The sequence below is a fragment of the Ochotona princeps genome, chromosome 13, assembly GCF_030435755.1.
Source record: "Ochotona princeps isolate mOchPri1 chromosome 13, mOchPri1.hap1, whole genome shotgun sequence".
In the NCBI taxonomy this organism is placed as follows: domain Eukaryota; kingdom Metazoa; phylum Chordata; class Mammalia; order Lagomorpha; family Ochotonidae; genus Ochotona; species Ochotona princeps.
The window spans coordinates 56,741,523-56,759,521 of record NC_080844.1 but is presented as its reverse complement, the minus strand read 5'-3'; the positions used below and the strand labels follow the sequence as shown (position 1 = coordinate 56,759,521).

At 53.2% G+C, this 17,999-nt stretch overlaps 2 protein-coding genes across 6 annotated transcripts in view; one reads left to right on the top strand and one right to left on the bottom strand.

Moving 5' to 3' along the window:
- AFAP1L2 (actin filament associated protein 1 like 2) overlaps positions 1 to 16,075 on the top strand; it is a 90,849-nt gene extending 74,774 nt beyond the window's left edge. For 3 of the 5 annotated variants that reach the window (XM_058671342.1, XM_058671340.1, XM_058671343.1), the window contains 14 exons: positions 838 to 1,043; positions 2,233 to 2,412; positions 3,787 to 3,876; positions 5,208 to 5,292; positions 5,793 to 5,897; positions 7,458 to 7,669; positions 9,325 to 9,470; positions 10,792 to 10,903; positions 11,515 to 11,760; positions 11,842 to 12,013; positions 12,274 to 12,429; positions 13,722 to 13,915; positions 14,026 to 14,151; positions 14,978 to 16,075. In XM_058671342.1, coding sequence (XP_058527325.1) covers positions 838 to 1,043; positions 2,233 to 2,412; positions 3,787 to 3,876; positions 5,208 to 5,292; positions 5,793 to 5,897; positions 7,458 to 7,669; positions 9,325 to 9,470; positions 10,792 to 10,903; positions 11,515 to 11,760; positions 11,842 to 12,013; positions 12,274 to 12,429; positions 13,722 to 13,915; positions 14,026 to 14,151; positions 14,978 to 15,004 — 2,057 coding nt within the window. In that variant the 3' untranslated portion in view covers positions 15,005 to 16,075. The remainder of the gene's footprint in view (positions 1 to 837; positions 1,044 to 2,232; positions 2,413 to 3,786; positions 3,877 to 5,207; positions 5,293 to 5,792; positions 5,898 to 7,457; positions 7,670 to 9,324; positions 9,471 to 10,791; positions 10,904 to 11,514; positions 11,761 to 11,841; positions 12,014 to 12,273; positions 12,430 to 13,721; positions 13,916 to 14,025; positions 14,152 to 14,977) is intronic. The other 2 variants (XM_004579805.2, XM_058671341.1) reach the window with 2 other exon arrangements.
- The window catches only part of VWA2 (von Willebrand factor A domain containing 2), a 45,375-nt gene continuing 41,073 nt past the window's right edge, over positions 13,698 to 17,999 (bottom strand). The window contains exon 14 of the mRNA XM_004580217.2: positions 13,698 to 13,837. The gene's annotated coding sequence lies outside the window, so the exon portion shown is untranslated. The remainder of the gene's footprint in view (positions 13,838 to 17,999) is intronic.

Genomic DNA, 17,999 nt, shown 5'->3' with positions numbered 1-17,999 from the left:
AAGGGACACAAGACCCACTTTGTGAGTCCCAGGGAAGCGGGTGATGGTCCCAGGCCCTCTTTTAACTGTTGGGGCTGCTCAGGAAGGGAACGGGGAGTTAGGACCAAGAGGTAGTGAATTCCCAGAGAGAGCATCAAGGTTACGCAGACAGGATACCCGTGCAGAACCATGGGCGAGACCAGAAATCCTGGGCTTCCCTTTTCTCTGCACCCCACTTTTAAAGGAACTGACTGACTGATCAATGATATTCCCTTGGTTTTGATCAGCCTTGGAGAGAGCAGTGAGGCCTGCACAAGGGAACAACCTGGACACAGCGCAGGGGGCAAAGGTGGGAAATTGAGGCAGGTGGTACCCAGCAGGTGCCTGGTGAGCTTGGAGATTCCCAAAACAGCAGGAAGAAGATATTGGTTGGGTGCCAGAAGCTGACAGGGGTGAAGGGGACAGACTCAGGAGGAGTTTTCAGAAGTGCCAATCCCTGAGGGATTCCTCAGGGAATGGGGAGGCGGCCACAGTCCTCAGGGAACTCATTCTTGCTCCTCACTGGCTCTTTGGCCTTTTCTTCCTGGGGAGTGAAAGCCACTTCCACCAGCCCTGGCTCCAGCCCAGTGACAGCGGCCTAAGCACCCAGCCAGGGCCCTGGGGAGCTCTGCTGCTGCTCCTGCCCGGGGCCAATGGGAGCCTCGCCACACTGCTTCCCCCTTCAGTGGAGCAAAGGGAGTGGACAGCAGCCTTCTCAGGGGAGCAGGGCAGTCGGAGGATTGCGAGAACCCTGGTCTTCAGGGATCTATGCAGAGCCCGCCTCCTCCAGGACCCTGACGGAGCCCATTTTCCTGGCAGAGGATGGCGAGGCTGTGAGCAGCTCCTACGAGTCCTATGATGAAGAGGAAAGCAGCAAGGGCAAGGCGGCCCCCTACCAGTGGCCCTCACCTGAGGCCAGCATCGAGCTCATGCGCGATGCCCGCATCTGTGCCTTCCTGTGGCGGAAGAAGTGGCTGGGCCAGTGGGCCAAGCAGCTGTGCGTCATCCGGGACACCCGGCTCCTGGTCAGTCTGCTCCCTGCGGTGGGCGGGACCGGGACACACTCACTCACTCCACCCCCACCCCCCAGGCTTAGGACTTCTCCTTGGCACGAGATTGGAACTTCTCCCTGACCGGAAACTCCTAGAGGGAACAAAGGGGCTTTTTCTGAAACAGAAAGGCCCAGTTGCTTCCATGAGGCTCTCCAAGGGGGCATGATGACCGTTGCCATCCCGTGTTCTCCATGCACCCCTTGTCGGGACTTGGTTCTGTCCCCTCATCCCTAGCACATACGCCCTGTCAGGGTCCCCGCCCCAACTTTCATCACCACTGATTCCAAGTCCAAACTTGGGGTAGAACCAGAGGACCCCAGTCTGACCTGCCTAGTTTCCTGGTGTTTTTTTTTTTTTTTAAGTTAAAATCCAATTTCATGTCCTGCCTTGACATTCCCATGAAATTAGCATAAATGCCTTTCAATTCCCCGCTCTAAGAAAATGTTATTTCAGGTGCTCCTGTTTGGCACCTCTTAAAATGGAGGGACCCCGTTTTTCCAACCAGGAGACCGAGAGTCCCGGTGCTTCCAGAAAGCCCCTCTTGCTCTGCTGCCTAAGTGTCTTCCCCAGTGGGCGGGTAGACAGCTTGGTTCTCATGAGCTGGGGCCCGGCGGCAGGTGGGGGAGCCAGGAGCCGGTGCAGAGAAGTGGGGAGATGGGGAGACTCTGCTTTATGGCAGTGGGAGCTGTCCACAGGGGACCCGATGGGATGTGCCCCGGGACCTACGTCAGTTGGCGACTTTGCTGTCCAGTGAGCACCACAGAATACACTCAGATGGGTGCGAAGTCCCAAGCCGATAACCCTGCAGGGGCATCTCCCACTTGTGGCTCACATTGGCTGGAATGTCCTCGGGTGGCACAGGTGTGTGTATAGGACCCTTCCACACCCCATGCCTGGGGCAAGTTCCAGCTACTGGGAGCACCCTGGGGTCCCAGCTGGGCCTAGTGAGAAGGAGGCTTGAAGGACAGAACTAACCCAATGTTCAGGACAAGAGCTGCTGGTGAAAGGCAAAGTTAAGTATCTAGGCCTTCTTTGGAGTGTCCACAGGGGTGTCCACAGTTTGGGTGGGGGTCCAGCTGGTCTTCAGGGACTCCTGCAGTGTCCTGAAAACCTCTCCGCTCCCTTTGCAGAACCTGACTTGATCCCCTCTCTTCCCCTCCAGTGCTACAAGTCCTCCAAGGACCACAGCCCTCAGCTGGATGTGAACTTGGTGGGCAGCAGCGTGGTGCACAAGGAGAAGCAAGTGCGCAAGAAGGAGCACAAGCTCAAGATCACACCCATGAACGCCGATGTGATCGTGCTGGGCCTGCAGAGCAAGGACCAGGCCGAGCAGTGGCTCCGGGTGAGGCCCGCCGGCCCGCCAGGCACACCCAGAGGGCGGGGGTGGGGGGCTCTTGGAGCTCTGGCTTCCAGCCCTTTCCAAAGGAATGCACTCTGTGGTCAACAGCAGAGCGTCCCTAGGGCCTCATGTGGCCTCAGTGGTGGCATTGGTCCACGGAGATGCTGTCCGTGCTGTCCACTCGTCTGGGATCCCCAGCAGCCTGCACTGACTGGGCAGTAGATGCAATCCACTGGCGTTCTAGACAAAAGCCACCCTGAGCCTAGCTGGGCGATGTCACTGCCCCCATTTGGCAGGAGTGAAGATTAAGGCTCAGAGGGCAGAGGCCACTGGCAAGTGAGTGGGAGCGTTGGCTGCCAGTCCCGGGCCTGCCTGGCCTCAGTGCTGGCTTTCCCACCGCCAACACACACAGTCCTGTCTGCCTTCCCTTAGCCAAAGGGTGATGATGGAGAAGTGTCTGGGCAGGTGCTCAGCTGCCCCACGTCTCAGATGAGCATGATGCTTCCAGAGTGTAAGGTTTGCATCAGGAAAGGACACGCAGTTCCCAAAATCCAGCAGCTTCTGGGGGAGAGTAGTGATGAGAGGCCCTTCTCCTGGGTGCTGTCCCCCCACCAACTCCTGCCCCTCACAGATGTGTGTCATGCCAGGGCCTGGGCTGGGCTGAGCCAAAGCCAGGAGCTTCTTGTTGGTTTCCCACATGTGCAGGGGCCTAAGCACTTGGTCCATCCTTTGCTGCTTCCTCAGGCACGTTATCTGGGAGCTGGCTGACTTTGCCCCAGAATACCTAGGGGCCTGCAGGATAGGGCCCGAGCAAAAAGGCTTGCTTGTTTTTTTTGTTTGTTTGTTTGTTTGTTTTGTTTTTTAGATTTATTCATTTTATTACAGCCAGATATACACAGAGGAGGAGAGACAGAAAGGAAGATCTTCCGTCCAAGTGAGCCACAATGGGCCGATGCGCGCCGATCCGAAGCCGGGAACCTGGAACCTCTTCCGGGTCTCCCGCACGGGCGCAGTGTCCCAATGCATTGGGCCATCCTCCACTGCTTTCCCAGGCCACAAGCAGGGAGCTGGATGGGAAGTGGAGCTGCCGGGATTAGAACCGGCGCCCATATGGGATCCCGGGGCTTTCAAGGCGAGGACTTTAGCCGCTAGGCCATGCCGCCGGGCCCAAAAGGCTTGCTTGTTGCACCTGCCCAGCTCCTTCCCAGGCCACAGATGGATCTTGGTGGACATGGACGTGGCTGTATTTGGAAGAGGGGAACAGTGCGATTTCCCTTTCACTACCCCCTACCCTCCTGGCCATGGGAGCTGCAGCATTGATCAGGCCAGAGGACAGTGGAGACCTGGGCCTGTGCTGACAGTCTCCTCCGGCCGCAGGTCATCCAGGAGGTGAGTGGCCTGCCTTCCGAGGGCACAACTGAGGGAAACCAGTACACCCCGGATGTCCTGCGCCTGCCTGGCCACAGAGTAAGTCTCCGCCCCCACTGGAGGGATACCGACTCCATTTCTCCCCTGTAGCAGTCCAGAGCGGCAGGCTGGGGAACTGTGCTTCTGGACTTGAGCCCCATTAATAAGCAGCATCCGCTACCTAGATGAGACAAGTGAGTTTAGCTCGGCAGGAAAATAGATGAAGTTGATGCACACCTAAAATATTTCCTTGCTTCAGGGGAACCTGGGTATAACGTATGCAGCTCAGTGAGGGGAGCTCTGGCAAGGCTGATCTCCCACCGTGTGTCCTCCCCGCAGGACCACCACCACCACTGAATGTGCCCTGCCGCTCATCCACACTGGGCTTGGCTTGTCCCCAGGTCTCTGCAAGGAGGTCCCAAAACTCCTGGTACATGCTCAGCTGCCACGAGGCCACTGTGTCTCCGTTGGGGACCCTATCCCAGGCAGGGAGGAAAGCAGGGGGTATGCCAAGGGCTTGGGCAGGGACGAAGAGGCCTTTGGAATGACTTGAAGTGGAGGCTGTTGCTGTTTGCTTCCTTTCTTGTCCACGAACTAGAAAGCACAGATTGGGATGAAGTTGAGTTTCCTTAACAGGGTGGGGGCAAGGGTCAGAAATAAGAGCTCCTGAGTGTTTCCTGGCCAGGGCCTGCTGTGTGGGAGCGAGGCCCTCATCCTGCTCTTGCAAAGGCCCTGTTGCAGGATGCTTGATCGGAACATTCTGGATGCTGCTGCAGTTTTGTAGGATGCACACAGGGTGAGGCTTGGAGCACTGGCTGGGTCATTCCAGGTGGGAGTCAGGGCTAGACTTGCAGCCTGGCTCGGGTGGCCAAGCCAACCCCTCACCAAAGTCGGCTTGGGTTTCTGCACAGTGAGCTCTCAAAAGACTTTCCTGCTAGGGATAGCTCTCAACTTGAAGTCAACTTTCTTGCAGCTAGGCTGTCTGACTGATCTGACCCCTGGCTTTGGGGCCACCCTGATGAGGGGGAAGCAGCCTTTAGAGAACTTACAGATGAGGAGGTGTTGACCTAAGGAGGGAAGGCATCCATGGGTGGGGCAGGGCACTCCATCAGGGAGAGGAAGGAGGGTGCTCCCGGGAGCCCTGGGGAGCTGCTGATCTGGTGCCCTGCCAGGGAGGGAACAGGAATTTGCAGTTTGGGTGCCAGATGGGGGCTTGAGCAGGTGACCTCTGGCCTCCACTCAAGAGCCATTGATTATTTTCCCTTAAATTGTCACCAAGGGAGCCATTCTCAGTGCACCCCCCCCCACAGCCATTCTCAGCCAGTGCCCCCCCTCCTCCACAGCTGTTCTCAGCCAGTGCCCGCCCATACTCACCCCTCTCTCCTTCACAGCCGGACTTAGCTGAGAAGTACCTGTCAGCTCCCGAGTGCGGGAGCCCCATGGATGGCCACCCTGAGATCACAGAGACCAAAGATGGTAATAAGGCCATGGCTGTTGACCTTATGGTTGCGGGGGGGGGCAGTACACCAGCAAGTGCTATGAGCTGTCTAATCAGCTCTGGTTTCTCACGGTTACTAACTAGAACATGGTCTCCAGTTTATAAGCTGCTTAGAAATATAGCCGTGGAGAGCTGCATGTACAAGGAAAAGATGGCCAGATTGAGGCTGCATCTCCCCAAGGCTGGAGATAGAATATTCTTTCATGCTGACTGGGGGGGGTCACCTGTTCCCAGTGTCTTGGGGTTCAGACTCAGGTGCTTGCCTACTCCTTAAGAGGTCTGTGTCCCCTCTACAGCAAGCTGACTGTGGTGGGGATCCCAGTTGGGGACCAGGTACATGGGTGCAGGTGTGGGGTGTGTGTCAAGGGTGCGTGGATGAGGTGTGGATATGGTGTATGTGTGGATGTGGACGAAGTAGATAAGGGCACATGGGGGTGGGGCAGGTGTGGTCCTGACCGCCTTCCGTGTGTCTGTACAGTCAAGAAGAAATGTTCTGCTGGCCTCAAATTGAGCAACCTCATGAACCTGGGCCGGAAGAAGTCCAGCTCCCTGGAGCCGCCAGAGAGATCCCTGGAGACATCCAGTAAGACTTGCAGCCCCCAACTTTCCCCCAGGGTTTCAGGGGCTCGTTCAACACAGGAAAGCAAGGCAGCAGATTTTGGGGCTTGCTTCTAACACCAAGAACTCAGGGCCTTCTGGGCGGGCTGCAGTTTGTCTTCCCTGCAGGTGATTCCTACTCTGGTTTGAGAGGCAGACATGCTGGTCCTCACTTTCTGCCCCCTCGGGACTTCACAGCGGGAAGCTGGAATTGGGATAGGAGCATCTTACCCTTCTGCAAATGCCAAATTCCTTTGGTCCACACATGAAGTATGGCTGGCACAGTGTTAGGGAAAGGAGACCCCAGCAGGTGGAAGGCCCTGTTCTCAGAGCGCACAGCCTGGGAGGAAGGCTGACCTTGTAGCGAGTCCACACTGTGTCCTCTCTGTAGCCACAGAGACGTGGGGACAGGCAGAAGCTTCCATGCTCTGAGGTCAGAGGCTGCTGCAGGGGCCTGAGTGCCAAGGGGGCAGTGGCAGCTGAGTAGGCCTGTGGCAGGAAGGAGAACTTTGAGATAGGAACAGCTGCGACCCAGTAAGGCCACAATGCGAAGCCTGTTACCACGGGGTGGGGGAGGGGAGGCACTAGTGAGTTTAGAGGTCAGTTCCATTGTCCTGACACCTGCTGAGGTAAACTGAGGCCCGCTGGGCTGAACCACATGCGGGGAATCATGGCTGCAGTTCCCCCGGGGCCCACAGGCCATTACTCTCCATCTTGGGGCTTTGTCCTATTCCTCAGGGTCAGGACCCATCCCTGAGTTGTCCTTTCTGAGGCTGGAGGGTGGGGGTGGGGTGGAACGGAGCTGTAAGGTAGCTGGGGAAGAAGTGGTCTGGCTGTGCCCACCCCTGCAGCCCCCAAAGCCCAGCACATGGCCTGGGGACCTGCTGACTGCTGGAGGTCCAGGAAGAACATAGCTGCTGCCCCTTGCTAGGAGGATAACAGGGCTCGGAGATGTCCATGGTTTGCCCCGTGTGTCCCTCAGTGGGCTGGGCTGTAGCTGGCTGTGATGTTCACCTGTTACTAGTACATCCTGCCTGTGGTTCCTAGCAGCCTCCAGGCACTTAGTGTGGAGCTCTAAGCTGGTGCCTCCGGGGAGGCGAGCAGCAGAGGACCCAGTCCACCAGAATGTGCAAGACCCTACAGCACGTGGAGCCAGGCGGGGTGCTTTAGGGGTGGGGTCTGTCCTTTGCAGAGTACTCCTGGGGCCTGGTCTGATTGAAGATGCCAGTCACCGCTCTCTGGAGGTGCCTGTGCTGGAGACCAGAACAGCTGTGCTGCCCATCTGCAGCTGTGCTGCCAAGGAGGGAGGGGAAATGTGCTGTGAGCTTCAGCCTCTGTGAGATAAGAAAGCACGGCCAATTCTAGAATTGAGATTCTAGAGAAAGATCCCGGAGGCCCAGAGGTGGTCCAGCCCTGGACACACAGAGCTCTCCAACAGGTGTTTGCAGTCCTGCAGCCTTGCCCGCCCCCCCCCCCCCCCCGCACATACACAGTCACGTCTACACATGTAGCCCCATCCCCACCATATCCACCTCTGTCCCTGCAGGTTATCTGAATGTGCTGGTCAACAGCCAGTGGAAGTCACGCTGGTGCTCCGTCAGGGGCAATCACCTGTACTTCTATCAGGACCGGAACCGGAGCAAGGCAGCCCAGCAGCCCCTCAACCTGGTGGGCTGTGAAGTGGTCCCAGACCCCAGCCCTGACCACCTCTACTCCTTCCGCATCCTGCACAATGGCGAGGAGCTGGTCAAGCTTGAGGTATGGCTGGCCATCACTGTAGCCAGCTGCCTACCCGCCTCCGGAGTCCCACCAAGGGGACACCGATGGGGCCCCTGTTGGTTGGCTTCCTTTGCTTAGGATTGTTTGCAATTTTCAAACTTTCCATTCCTTTTCTGACCCCAGGGTAGTTGTGCCATAGGAGTGGGACAATGAGCCATTTCCCGTGCTGGAGCAGGAGTATTTATAACTCCCCCAGCAGCTGGAAAGGCCTCTTGGGACGGGAAATGGGTGCCTTGCTGTGTGTGTGTCACCAGCTGGGAGTCTATCCCTGGTGCATTCAGGGCTTATCTGTGGGGCTGAATGAGCTTTGGAACAATGACATTTCTCAGCTCCCCACCCTGTGTGATGTGATGTTACATGTCCCAAACTGAGGTGACATAATGCATTGCATTGAGCTGGGGCAGGCGGAGCACATAAACACAAGCTTGCCAGTGAGCTCTTGTGCGCTTAGTCCTATCATTCAGTGCTCTAACACCGCCCTCTGGTGGCGAAAGACCCACAAGGCAGTTGCTTCTCCAGGACAAGCTTGTGTTTATTCTTGTATCCATTGACAAATACTTGTATCAACTTATTGTAATAACATGGTAACCGAGATAAACAAAAAAGAGACATAGACGGACACTCCCTGTGTTCATGGAACCTTATTTCCTAGTTGGAGAGTGTGATGCTCATCATCCCATTTGTTGCTTATAATTGAAGGGAGAGTGGAAGGGAATATGGGGGGCTATGGGGTGGGGCTTGATCCCAGGAGCCCCGGTACGTGTCAAGGGAGGACGTATGTCCAGATGGGGTGCTGGGACACTGCCTCCAGCTTCTGGCTGGGGCACGGAGGACAAGAAGGTGCAAACGGAGCCAGTGCTGCCACAGTTGTCTGCAGCAGAGATAGCATGGGGCTGAGTGAAAGTGTTGAGCCGCCGATGTAGTTAAACAGGAGAGGGAACCAGCTCAGTGTCCAATTCAGCTTTTAGCTGCCACTCTAAGTATACTAACAGAATAGAGCAGTGTGCAATAACAGGTGTTAGCTGTTTTTCTCCAAGGGGAAAAAAAAAAGAACTGGTAGCATTCATAGGATTCCCAGGTTTTTTTCTCTTGTTAGCAAGAAACGCTGGCTTGTTCTTAGAAGTCCCCGGCGTGGGTATGGGGGGAGATGCATTGCTTCCTGGGGAAGAACCAAGCTCCCGACTCCCCAGCACCTAGCGCATGGTGTAGCACAGGTTGTTCGCCTCAGAAAGGTGTTTGAGATGTCCTGGTCTTCCAGAAGTCAGGGTATCATTTCTCAGCAGGGATTTTGGGCTCCTGTAGGCATGGCACATGATCATTTGGAACTTGAGCTGTCAGCCTTAAGCCCCGGCACATACAGGTCCCTTGGGAGCTTTCAGTAACTCTGGGCAGATGGGATTTCCATAGTCATCATACCCGGTAACAAAGCCCTCTTTGAACCAGGCCTGCAAGTCACCTGATTCATGGGACAAATCTCCATGGCTTTGTTAAGGGGACATCGAGGTGTCGGTGATCGGAAGTGTGATTTGGGGTCCCTGGCTGTCTCGGAAGGACACAGGCAGAAAGCAGATGGGGACAGGCTGGCCACAGGTAGCACATCCGGCCCTACTCAGGTCTCCCCCACCTCTTTCCAGGCCAAGTCTTCCGAGGAGATGGGCCACTGGCTGGGCCTCCTGCTGTCCGAGTCAGGCTCCAAGACCGACCCGGAAGAGTTCACCTATGACTATGTGGATGCTGACAGGGTTTCCTGTATTGTGAGCGCAGCCAAGAATTCCCTCTTGTGAGTACAGCAGGGCCTTCCGCCCCGTACCCTCCCCTGCTCGGCCATGCTTCCAGACCTGGGCACGAGCAACCTGAGCACGTGGCCACCGTGAACACAGCTCTGTGCCTGCTCTACTCCACAGCAGAAAGACACGGCCTCTGGGAGCCCTGGCGGAGAGCCAACCAGGCGCCGGGTCCCCGGGGAGGCAGGGAGAGGAGGGCAGCCTCCTTGGCCCTGGGTAGGTGCCCTGCAGCAACAAGACCAAGGGCAGTGCCTCTCCTGACCTGCCACTTGACCTTCCTGTCTCCTCAGTCTTTCCTACTGGGCCATATCACATCTCTGCAGAGCCTGGGATAAGGCCAGCAGGGGACAGTGATACTGGCTCTGGGAGAAGTGGCCTGAGTCAGGTGGCCGTGGGAGCTTGCCAGGTCACTGACATGGAGCCTGGGGTACTGTACATTTTGTGGGTCCAGAGTGGCAGTTCAGTGCTTGTCTGCCTCCATCTGACCTTAGAATCAAGAATGCTTCTGGCTTCATAGAAATGAATTTGGAAGGATTCTTTTATTTCTGTTTTTTTTTTTTTTAAGTAGACTGAGAATAATTAGTTCTTAAGTTCGGTGGACATATCCAGATGTGAGGATGCAGTGCAATGCGCTCTACTTACAGATCAAAGAAGGGCTACTAGTGGAACTATTAGCTGTATCTTGACAATGGGAGGCTGGAGACTCTGCCACTGTCCATGCCCGCAATGAGCGTGTGACTGTTTATGAGGAGCTATGCTATAGTAATAATATAGGGGAATCCGGTGGGGGGTAGGGGAAATCCCAGGGTCTATGAAACTGTATCATTGAATGGTAATAATTTAAAAAGAAGTTAAAAATATTAAAAAACAAAGTTTGGTAGTTCATCAGTGAAGCCATTTAACCCCGAGCTTTTTTATATTGGGAGAGTGACTTTCTGATTTGGCCATGCTGAGAAACCCAGGCCTTCCTTCTTCTGTAAACAGAAATAGCCTCTGGCCTATGCTGCTGCAGGTGCATGATGAAGTAATGAGAAGGGATGATGCTACTCCGGTTGGAAGGGGATGCTGAAAGTGAGGAACTAGGGGACCAAGATGGCAAAAGGACCCTAAGCATAGTGGGGCCAGGGAAGCTTGTGCTTCTGGAAGGGGACGCTGGATCTCAGAGCTCTAGCAAGAGGATGCTGGGAAATGGAGAGGGGGAGATACCCCAGGTACACGGAGCTGGTGGTTGTCCCGGGTTCCTAGCACTAGCTGTCATGGCACTCACTGCCCTGTTGTGGGTGCTTCATTCACACTGTGGCTGGCCATGTGTTGCAGACTCATGCAGAGGAAGTTCTCGGAGCCCAACACGTACATCGACGGCTTGCCCAGCCGCAATCGCCAGGAGGACCTGTATGATGACGTCGAGGTGTCGGAGCTCACGGCAGTGGTAAGGGCCCGCTGGGCAGTGGTCTGGGGGCCCTGAAGTCCTCCTCCTGCCACAGAGCACTCTGCGTTGTCTGAGTGGGGGGTTAGCCTTGTCCAAGGTCACTGGGGCAGAGAGGTTGTATTGCGGGGCTGTGCAGTTCAGTGGCAGGGGTCTCACGACCTCAGTGAAACAGCTGAACTAGGCTTGGGTGGACCTTGGGGGGGGAATCGAGAGCCATGACTCCTTTAGGCTTCGAGGTCTGCACTGATCACGGAGCTGCACAGATGGTATAGACGGCAGGTCCCATGTACCAGGCATCAAGCCCTGTGGTGCTAAGGGCTTCGTGTAGTTTCTTACTCACTCCCAGCCTCCTTGGAGAATGTTAACTGCTGTTTTCTTTCGGGTGAGGAGGAAGGGTCAGGGAAGTAGTGATGGTATGGCATGGGTTTTAACCATCACCACCTACACACACTTGTGTGATAACATCCGGAACTTAGATGAGGTTCTCCCAAGAGGAAGGGAAGTTCCCCACAACTACAGAACGGAGTGGGGCTGGAAGCCTGGCGAGCAGGCTGGTGCCTCTGCCATGGCTGAGGCCATGGGGTAACTGCAAATGCCCCTCTCTTCTGCAGGTGGAACCTACCGAGGAAGCCACTCCCGCCACAGATATCCCAAATGAGAGTGAGCATGACCGAGTATACCTGGACCTCACTCCCATCAAGTCCTTCCTGCACAACTCCGGCGGGATACAGGCCCGGGCTGCCTCCCCCACCCCACCCCACCCAGATGGCCAGGCAGAGGAGCTCCGTGTTGACCCAAGTCCCAGCTGTGCCCTGGATGAGCCCTGCACAACACTGGCTGAGAACCTGGAAGAGCAGGTACAACCTCAGTAGGTGAGCAAGCCCCCACCCCTTCCTGCCAGTCTGCAACAGGCCGAGTCACTTTTGCTTCATCCAAAGCAGAGGCGATTGGGGAGTATGGAGCCAGAGGATGCTTCCCCAAGAATCACCACAGTCAAAATCCAGAGCGAACAGCAGATCTGCTTCCCCCCAAGCTGTCCCGACCCCGTGGCTGCCACCCCAGCTGGCAGCAGCCCACCTGTCAAGGACAGATTGCGGGTGAACAGCGCAGGTATGTGTACTAAGAGCCCAGTACATTGGCCATGGCTTACAGAAGTGAGTTTGATTCCCTCCTGCTCAGATGAGAAAGTGAAGGTCCCCCAGCAGACAGCGTGGGCCCCGTCCACCTTGCTATTACCTACTACGCTGGCTAGCACTCAAAGCTGCTCTGAAACAACGCCCTGGGTGCTGGCTGATCCTGGGGAGTGGGTTAGGCACAGGCCTCCTCCACCAGCCCAGCTCACCTGAGGCTTCCTGTCTCGGGGTCTGCAGAGATCAAACTTGGCAAGAATCGCACAGAGGCTGAGGTGAAGCGGTACACGGAGGAGAAGGAGAGGCTGGAGAAACAGAAGGAGGAGATCCGGGGGCACCTGGCTCAGCTGCGGAAGGAGAAGCGGGAGCTGAAGGAGACGCTGGGCAGGTGCACAGGTGAGCGGCCTCCACAGGACCAGCACACGGCTTTGTATATCTTTAAAAACTGATTTGTTTGGATCGCTGGTGTTTTTTGGTATCATTAAAAGCAAATACATATTCCCGGGCCCATCGGATGGAGTGCCGAGACTTGGGTCCCCAGGTGTGTCCTTTGAGGACACACCACTCCTTCAGGAGCCATCCTGAGCTTCCCGGGGCTTTCTTTAAAGTGAACAGAGACTTCAGACTCTTGTACCACCTGTGTCTGTGTGTCTTCTAAATTCCTGCTGGTGTCATTTGACAGCTGTGTCCTGACAACAGAAGCCTCTGAGCCTTTGAGGCATTGGACTTCCTTTTCCACGCAGTGACTTTGAGCTCCTGGAATATTTAAATTGCACAACTGTACCAACAAACGTAACTGGCAGAGCAGGTTTGGGGACAAATGCAGCTGATTCCAAGAGGCTTCTAATAGGATTGGTGAAAGGAGGTCTTGGGGGGCACAGATTGTGTTTACTGGCCTTATTGGCATGGTTGCACTCTATGCCACGTAGAGCAGAGCTCATCAGTGGTGTCCAGTAACGCAGGGGTTCCAGGGAGGTGCCAGGGACTTTAGCTCTGTCTCTCCTCTCCTGCATATTCCAGATGAGAGAGGGGAATTGCCACTCTAGTTTGTTCTCGCTGCAACTGCGCCCTGTAGATTCTATAGAACTGGTTTTTTGAGCTGTATTTCTTTTGAACTCAAATTCCCAAAACTATTGACAACATTTTCTGAGCTTTTCTAAATACAGTGGCCCCTGCTTGTCCTCTGACAACTGCTCACATAGAAGTTGGAACTGTGTTGGTGGTTGTTGACTCCTGCATGAGGCTCTGTGTGGGACACATGTGGTGCCTGCCTATTTTTCTAGCACTCCAGCACCTCCTGGGAGGAAATCCCATGAGGTCACAGTTTCCTGCTGCAGTAACTCCACAAGGAGGCATATGGGGGCACTGGGAGGTGCAGGTCAAACAGCCAGCTCTGCCCCAGTGATCACCAGCAAAGCTTCTCCAAGCCTTTCGGGTGGCTGTAACAGTAGTAAACCCAGGTTACCCAGGGAGGAACTTGAGTCTCAGACATTTGCCCTCTTGTGAAAGCAGAGGCCTCCTCTGGAACCTGCCAGACCTTGCAGGCTGCCTACGCAGGACTGGGCCCTTGAGGCTACTCCTTATACACGGGTCCCCTGAAGCCCCAGTTGCTGAGGCCAGCCTTGTGGTTCATGCCCTGGCCTTGGCTGGAATGCTGTTCTCTGCAGTTGGCTGCATTTTCTCTGCAGACAAGGGCGTCCTGGCCAGCCTGGAGCAGAAGCTGAGGGAGATAGACGAGGAGTGCCGGGTCGAGGAGAGCAGGCGTGTGGACCTGGAGCTCAGCATCATGGAGGTGAAGGACAACCTGAAGAAGGCCGAGGCGGGGCCCGTGACACTGGGCACCACAGTGGACACCACCCACCTGGAGAGCGTGAGCCCCCGTGTGAGTGCCAGGCCTGCAGCTGCCTGCAGGGCCTCGGGAACCCAGGAGGAGGGAGGAAGTCCTATGTCCACCTGCTTGTCTCGTTCCTTACTGCCTTCCTCTGACCACAGCCCAAAGCTGCCGCCACTCCCACCCCTGCGCCTGATTCTACTCCAGTCAACTCTGCAACAGCCCTCAAGAACAGGCCTCTCTCGGTCATGGTCACAGGCAAAGGCACCGTCCTTCAGAAAGCCAAGGTAAGAGGGTCCTGCCAGTCTCAGGACCAGCAAAGTTCAGGTCGAGTTCTAAGCCACGTGCCCGTGCCCTTCAGCTCTGGCATCCTGTGTCTGCTCGCTTCAGGCATTCTTACTCAACAGCCTCAGGCTCCTCTCCACTACTCCTTAATCACATTTCAGGGACAGCCTGAGACTCGGGGGAAAAACACATTTGGGCAGGCAGTGTAGTGTGGCAATAGGCCAGCACCACGGAGTAAGCAAGGAATGGGTGTTAGCAACCTCGATTCTCCCTCAAGGCTAGTCCTAAATTCGCTTGCTCCCAAAAGAACACAGCTCCAGCTGCCTCTGTTTTTGGCAAGCTCTGTTCTTTGTTACTCTCCTGCTGATCTGCTGCAGACGTCTGAAGGCTTCCACACCAGGGACTGACTAGTAAATTCATGGCAAGTACATGAGCCACTGCTCTCTTACTGCCGTGCAACATCACTAATCACTCGCTGATGTGTCACAGCCTCAATCTCTTAATAGGTGTTCCAAGCAGTAATGAACACACAGGCTGATTTTTTGTTGTTGCTGTATTCCCTGCACAGCTACTTCTGTGCATGAGGGTCCTTCAGAAAGTTCATGAAAAATGAAATTACAAGATACATTTTGATGCAACACATTCCTAAAATCCATACAATACAAGAGGTCTTGAAAAACATTCATGGGAATGTGTATTTGGGGGAGGGGAGGCACTGAAATGTTTTTTGTTCCATTTTCTCATGAACTTTGAAGAACCCTCATGCAAAGGATTACTGAGAAGAATAACTAATTTTCTTTTGGGGGGGTGGTGGTGGGTGACCTCCAGGAATGGGAGAAGAAAGGAGCGAGTTAGGAGACAAGCTTCGTCTAAGGACACTGACAGCAACACGGACCTTGGTGACAATCCTTCGTGACAGTCTTTGTGTGAAAGCCACTCCAAAAGGGTGAGTGTGTCTAGAAGAAATAGGATGTAGACTGTGGAGCATTTCAGACGAGAGAAGGCAGAAACAAAAACAGCTGGAGAGAAGAATTCCGCGAGGAAGGGCTGCTGCCTTGGGAACCTCGGTCTACTGGATGTTGGCAAGCCTTCTATTTAGGGATGTTCTGTGTTTCTTTGTCCAAAATTGTCAACCTTTGCTTTAGTGAGGCTTTTAAGGAGGGAAAAGCTTGGAGAAAGAAGTCAAGCTCACATGGCTTTGCTGACTGAGAAGGTCAAAACTCCTGTAATTTCCTAGCCAGTACTTGGTAGCTGTGGGGGTTAAACCATCCTTGCCTTCAAGCTCTCTCTCGTTTCGTGGGCCCACATCAGTCTTCAGTGACTTTTTTAAACAGCCGTGGTCCGGCCTGTGGAAAACCGTCTGACAGGGTAATATCTGGGACCGAGCTGAGGCACTGACCCGACCACGTTAAGGATCTGTTTCTAGTCCCAGACTTGAAGCAACGTCCTTTAAATACAAGTGTAAATGATGTTGCATAACATAGGAAGTGTAAAAATCTTGTCATTTAGAATAGTGAAATGTACTTTCTTGCAATTTAACTGACATTTTTACATTACCATAAGAAAAAAAATCGCCCCCTGTTTACAGATTCAGCCCTATAGCCAGGCCATTTTTACGGGAACAGTTATTTAATGCCATGCTTAGTTAGTCCCCAGAAAGGGTGAGGGGTGGGCTTACTCTCCTCCTGGAAGCCGCAGGGCTGCCTCGGTCTTTTCCTCAGATGGGATTGTTTTTAACACAGGTTGGAACATTTCATCTATTAGCATCTCTGCCTCGGTTCTGAATTCCAGTTCTCTAATAGTGGCTCCTGAGAACAAAGGTCTCCTTTTTTAGAAAATTCTAATTCCAGGGCATTCGTTTCCTTTGTCATAAACACTTGCTGACCTTTCATCAAGTGGTGGGTTAGATTTTTGTTGTTTTGTTTTTTTAAATAAAATTTCATTGTACCTTGGGTCTTCAGTATATCTCATGGAATGACTTGGGACAGGGCCTGGGGAACTTGGAGGGGGAATGTCTAGGTTATTTGTATCCTGAACTTCATACATGTAACAAAAGCTGGTAGAATTACAAAGTATGATCCCAAGTCTTAAACCCTGGAAGGTAGATAAAGCTGAAATATGACAATACACAGGAGACAGCTATAGAAACTGATCAGAGGTAGGAAACAGAAAAATCAACTGCTAGAAGTTACACACACTAAGCTCTGAGTCAGGAAGTATGCTCAAGTAAAAGAGCCGGAATATGGCTTATTGAAATTACTAATAAAAAGACATGAAATAGCAAAACTGAAAAGGACCACAGCATTTTAGTTTCAAGAAAATGTGTTTTCCATTAGAAAGTTACTACAGCTCTGATTTCATTTCAACACGAAAAAGAAAAACAAAACTTTAATTTTTGGAAAGAGATGAAAACCTCCTAAAATGCTGGCAAAGTTAAATTCAGCAGTGTTGAAAGAATAATGTTTCATGACCAAATAGTTAGCCAAGCAATCAAAGGTACTTCATTCCTGAGTACATAAACAGAATACATGTGGAAAAGCCTCTCAAAGGAAATGGAAAAGTATGCCCCAGTTCTCAGCCCCACTGGCCATCTCAGTATAGAAGGACGTTCATTTAACCTGATGACATCACCCTTGGAAACCAACTATCCTGGTAAAAATGTCGCTTTGAGAACCAGATGTGAACACGTGCTGTTACCACTACTTTGAAAAGCATTACTTTGGAAGTCCTAAACGATGCAAAAACGCCAAGGAAAGGTAGCCTAATGCTTCAAAAGGAAGAAACAAAACCATTTGGAAAGAACATTTATCTAGGAAAGCAGAACTATTACAGCTCGGTGCACAGAGCTATGGACCTGAGGGCAGAACCGTTCAAAGAAACCAAAAGCAGTATTTGACCTATTTGCAACACCCTAGCTGTATAATCGAAGCTGGGAACAAAAGCGCATCTCTTGTAAGTGAAAGAAATAGGCCTGACTGGTCAGGCACTAAAACAGGCACTCCTTGTTACTGCTGGGTCACAGAAAAGTCAAACTCATCAGTGCCATCATCACGTACAAAGGTTCAAGATGGGTTTCAAGGGCTGGAACTCCAGTTTCTAAAAACTCCCCACTAAGGCCTTTAATACAGAGGCCCAGAGTTTGTAATGTAAGTGCAAGGACTCGTAATAATTATCCCTGATGTCATAAAATGAGCAATAAAATTAAAGCCAGGGAGTTCTTGGAATGTCTGTGACACTGACCAGCACCTGTTGGTTGGGCATGGGATCCTGGCCTGACATGCAACTGTGAGCAACAGAAAAGTCATCATCAATGAAAACTCCCTAGAACCAAGGCAATGCCAACACCCCATGCCTGGTACACTGCACGGTTTACATGACACCCAAGGCCCTCTCCTAACACCAGAAATCGAGGTTTTAAAAGCTGAGTGGCATTCAAGTCAATGCAGCTTGACCTTTCATACGCTGTGTCACAATACAGTCATGTGTCAGTGATGGGGAAATGCTCTGATGGAGAAACATCCTAGAGTACACAACACAGACCAAGTGGGTGATGAGGCCATGGGATGATAGAATCTTAGACCTCCATCACACACACAGACCACAGTAGACCAAAACCTCGTTATGCCTGTATTGACATTAAACAGAAGAACAATGGTTAAGTGTCTGTGTGTCAGAGCCTTACAAATGTTTCTGATGAAAATCCAACCTAAACAAGAGACCGAGAGATAAGAACTGCTTATTACCAAATGCTGTCACAGGAATATTCTTAATTAGCCTCTTTGCTGGGTAGGTGGAAATATATTCCTGGGAAAAACAAGCTCTGGGCTCCCAATTTCTGCTCAGGCCTGTC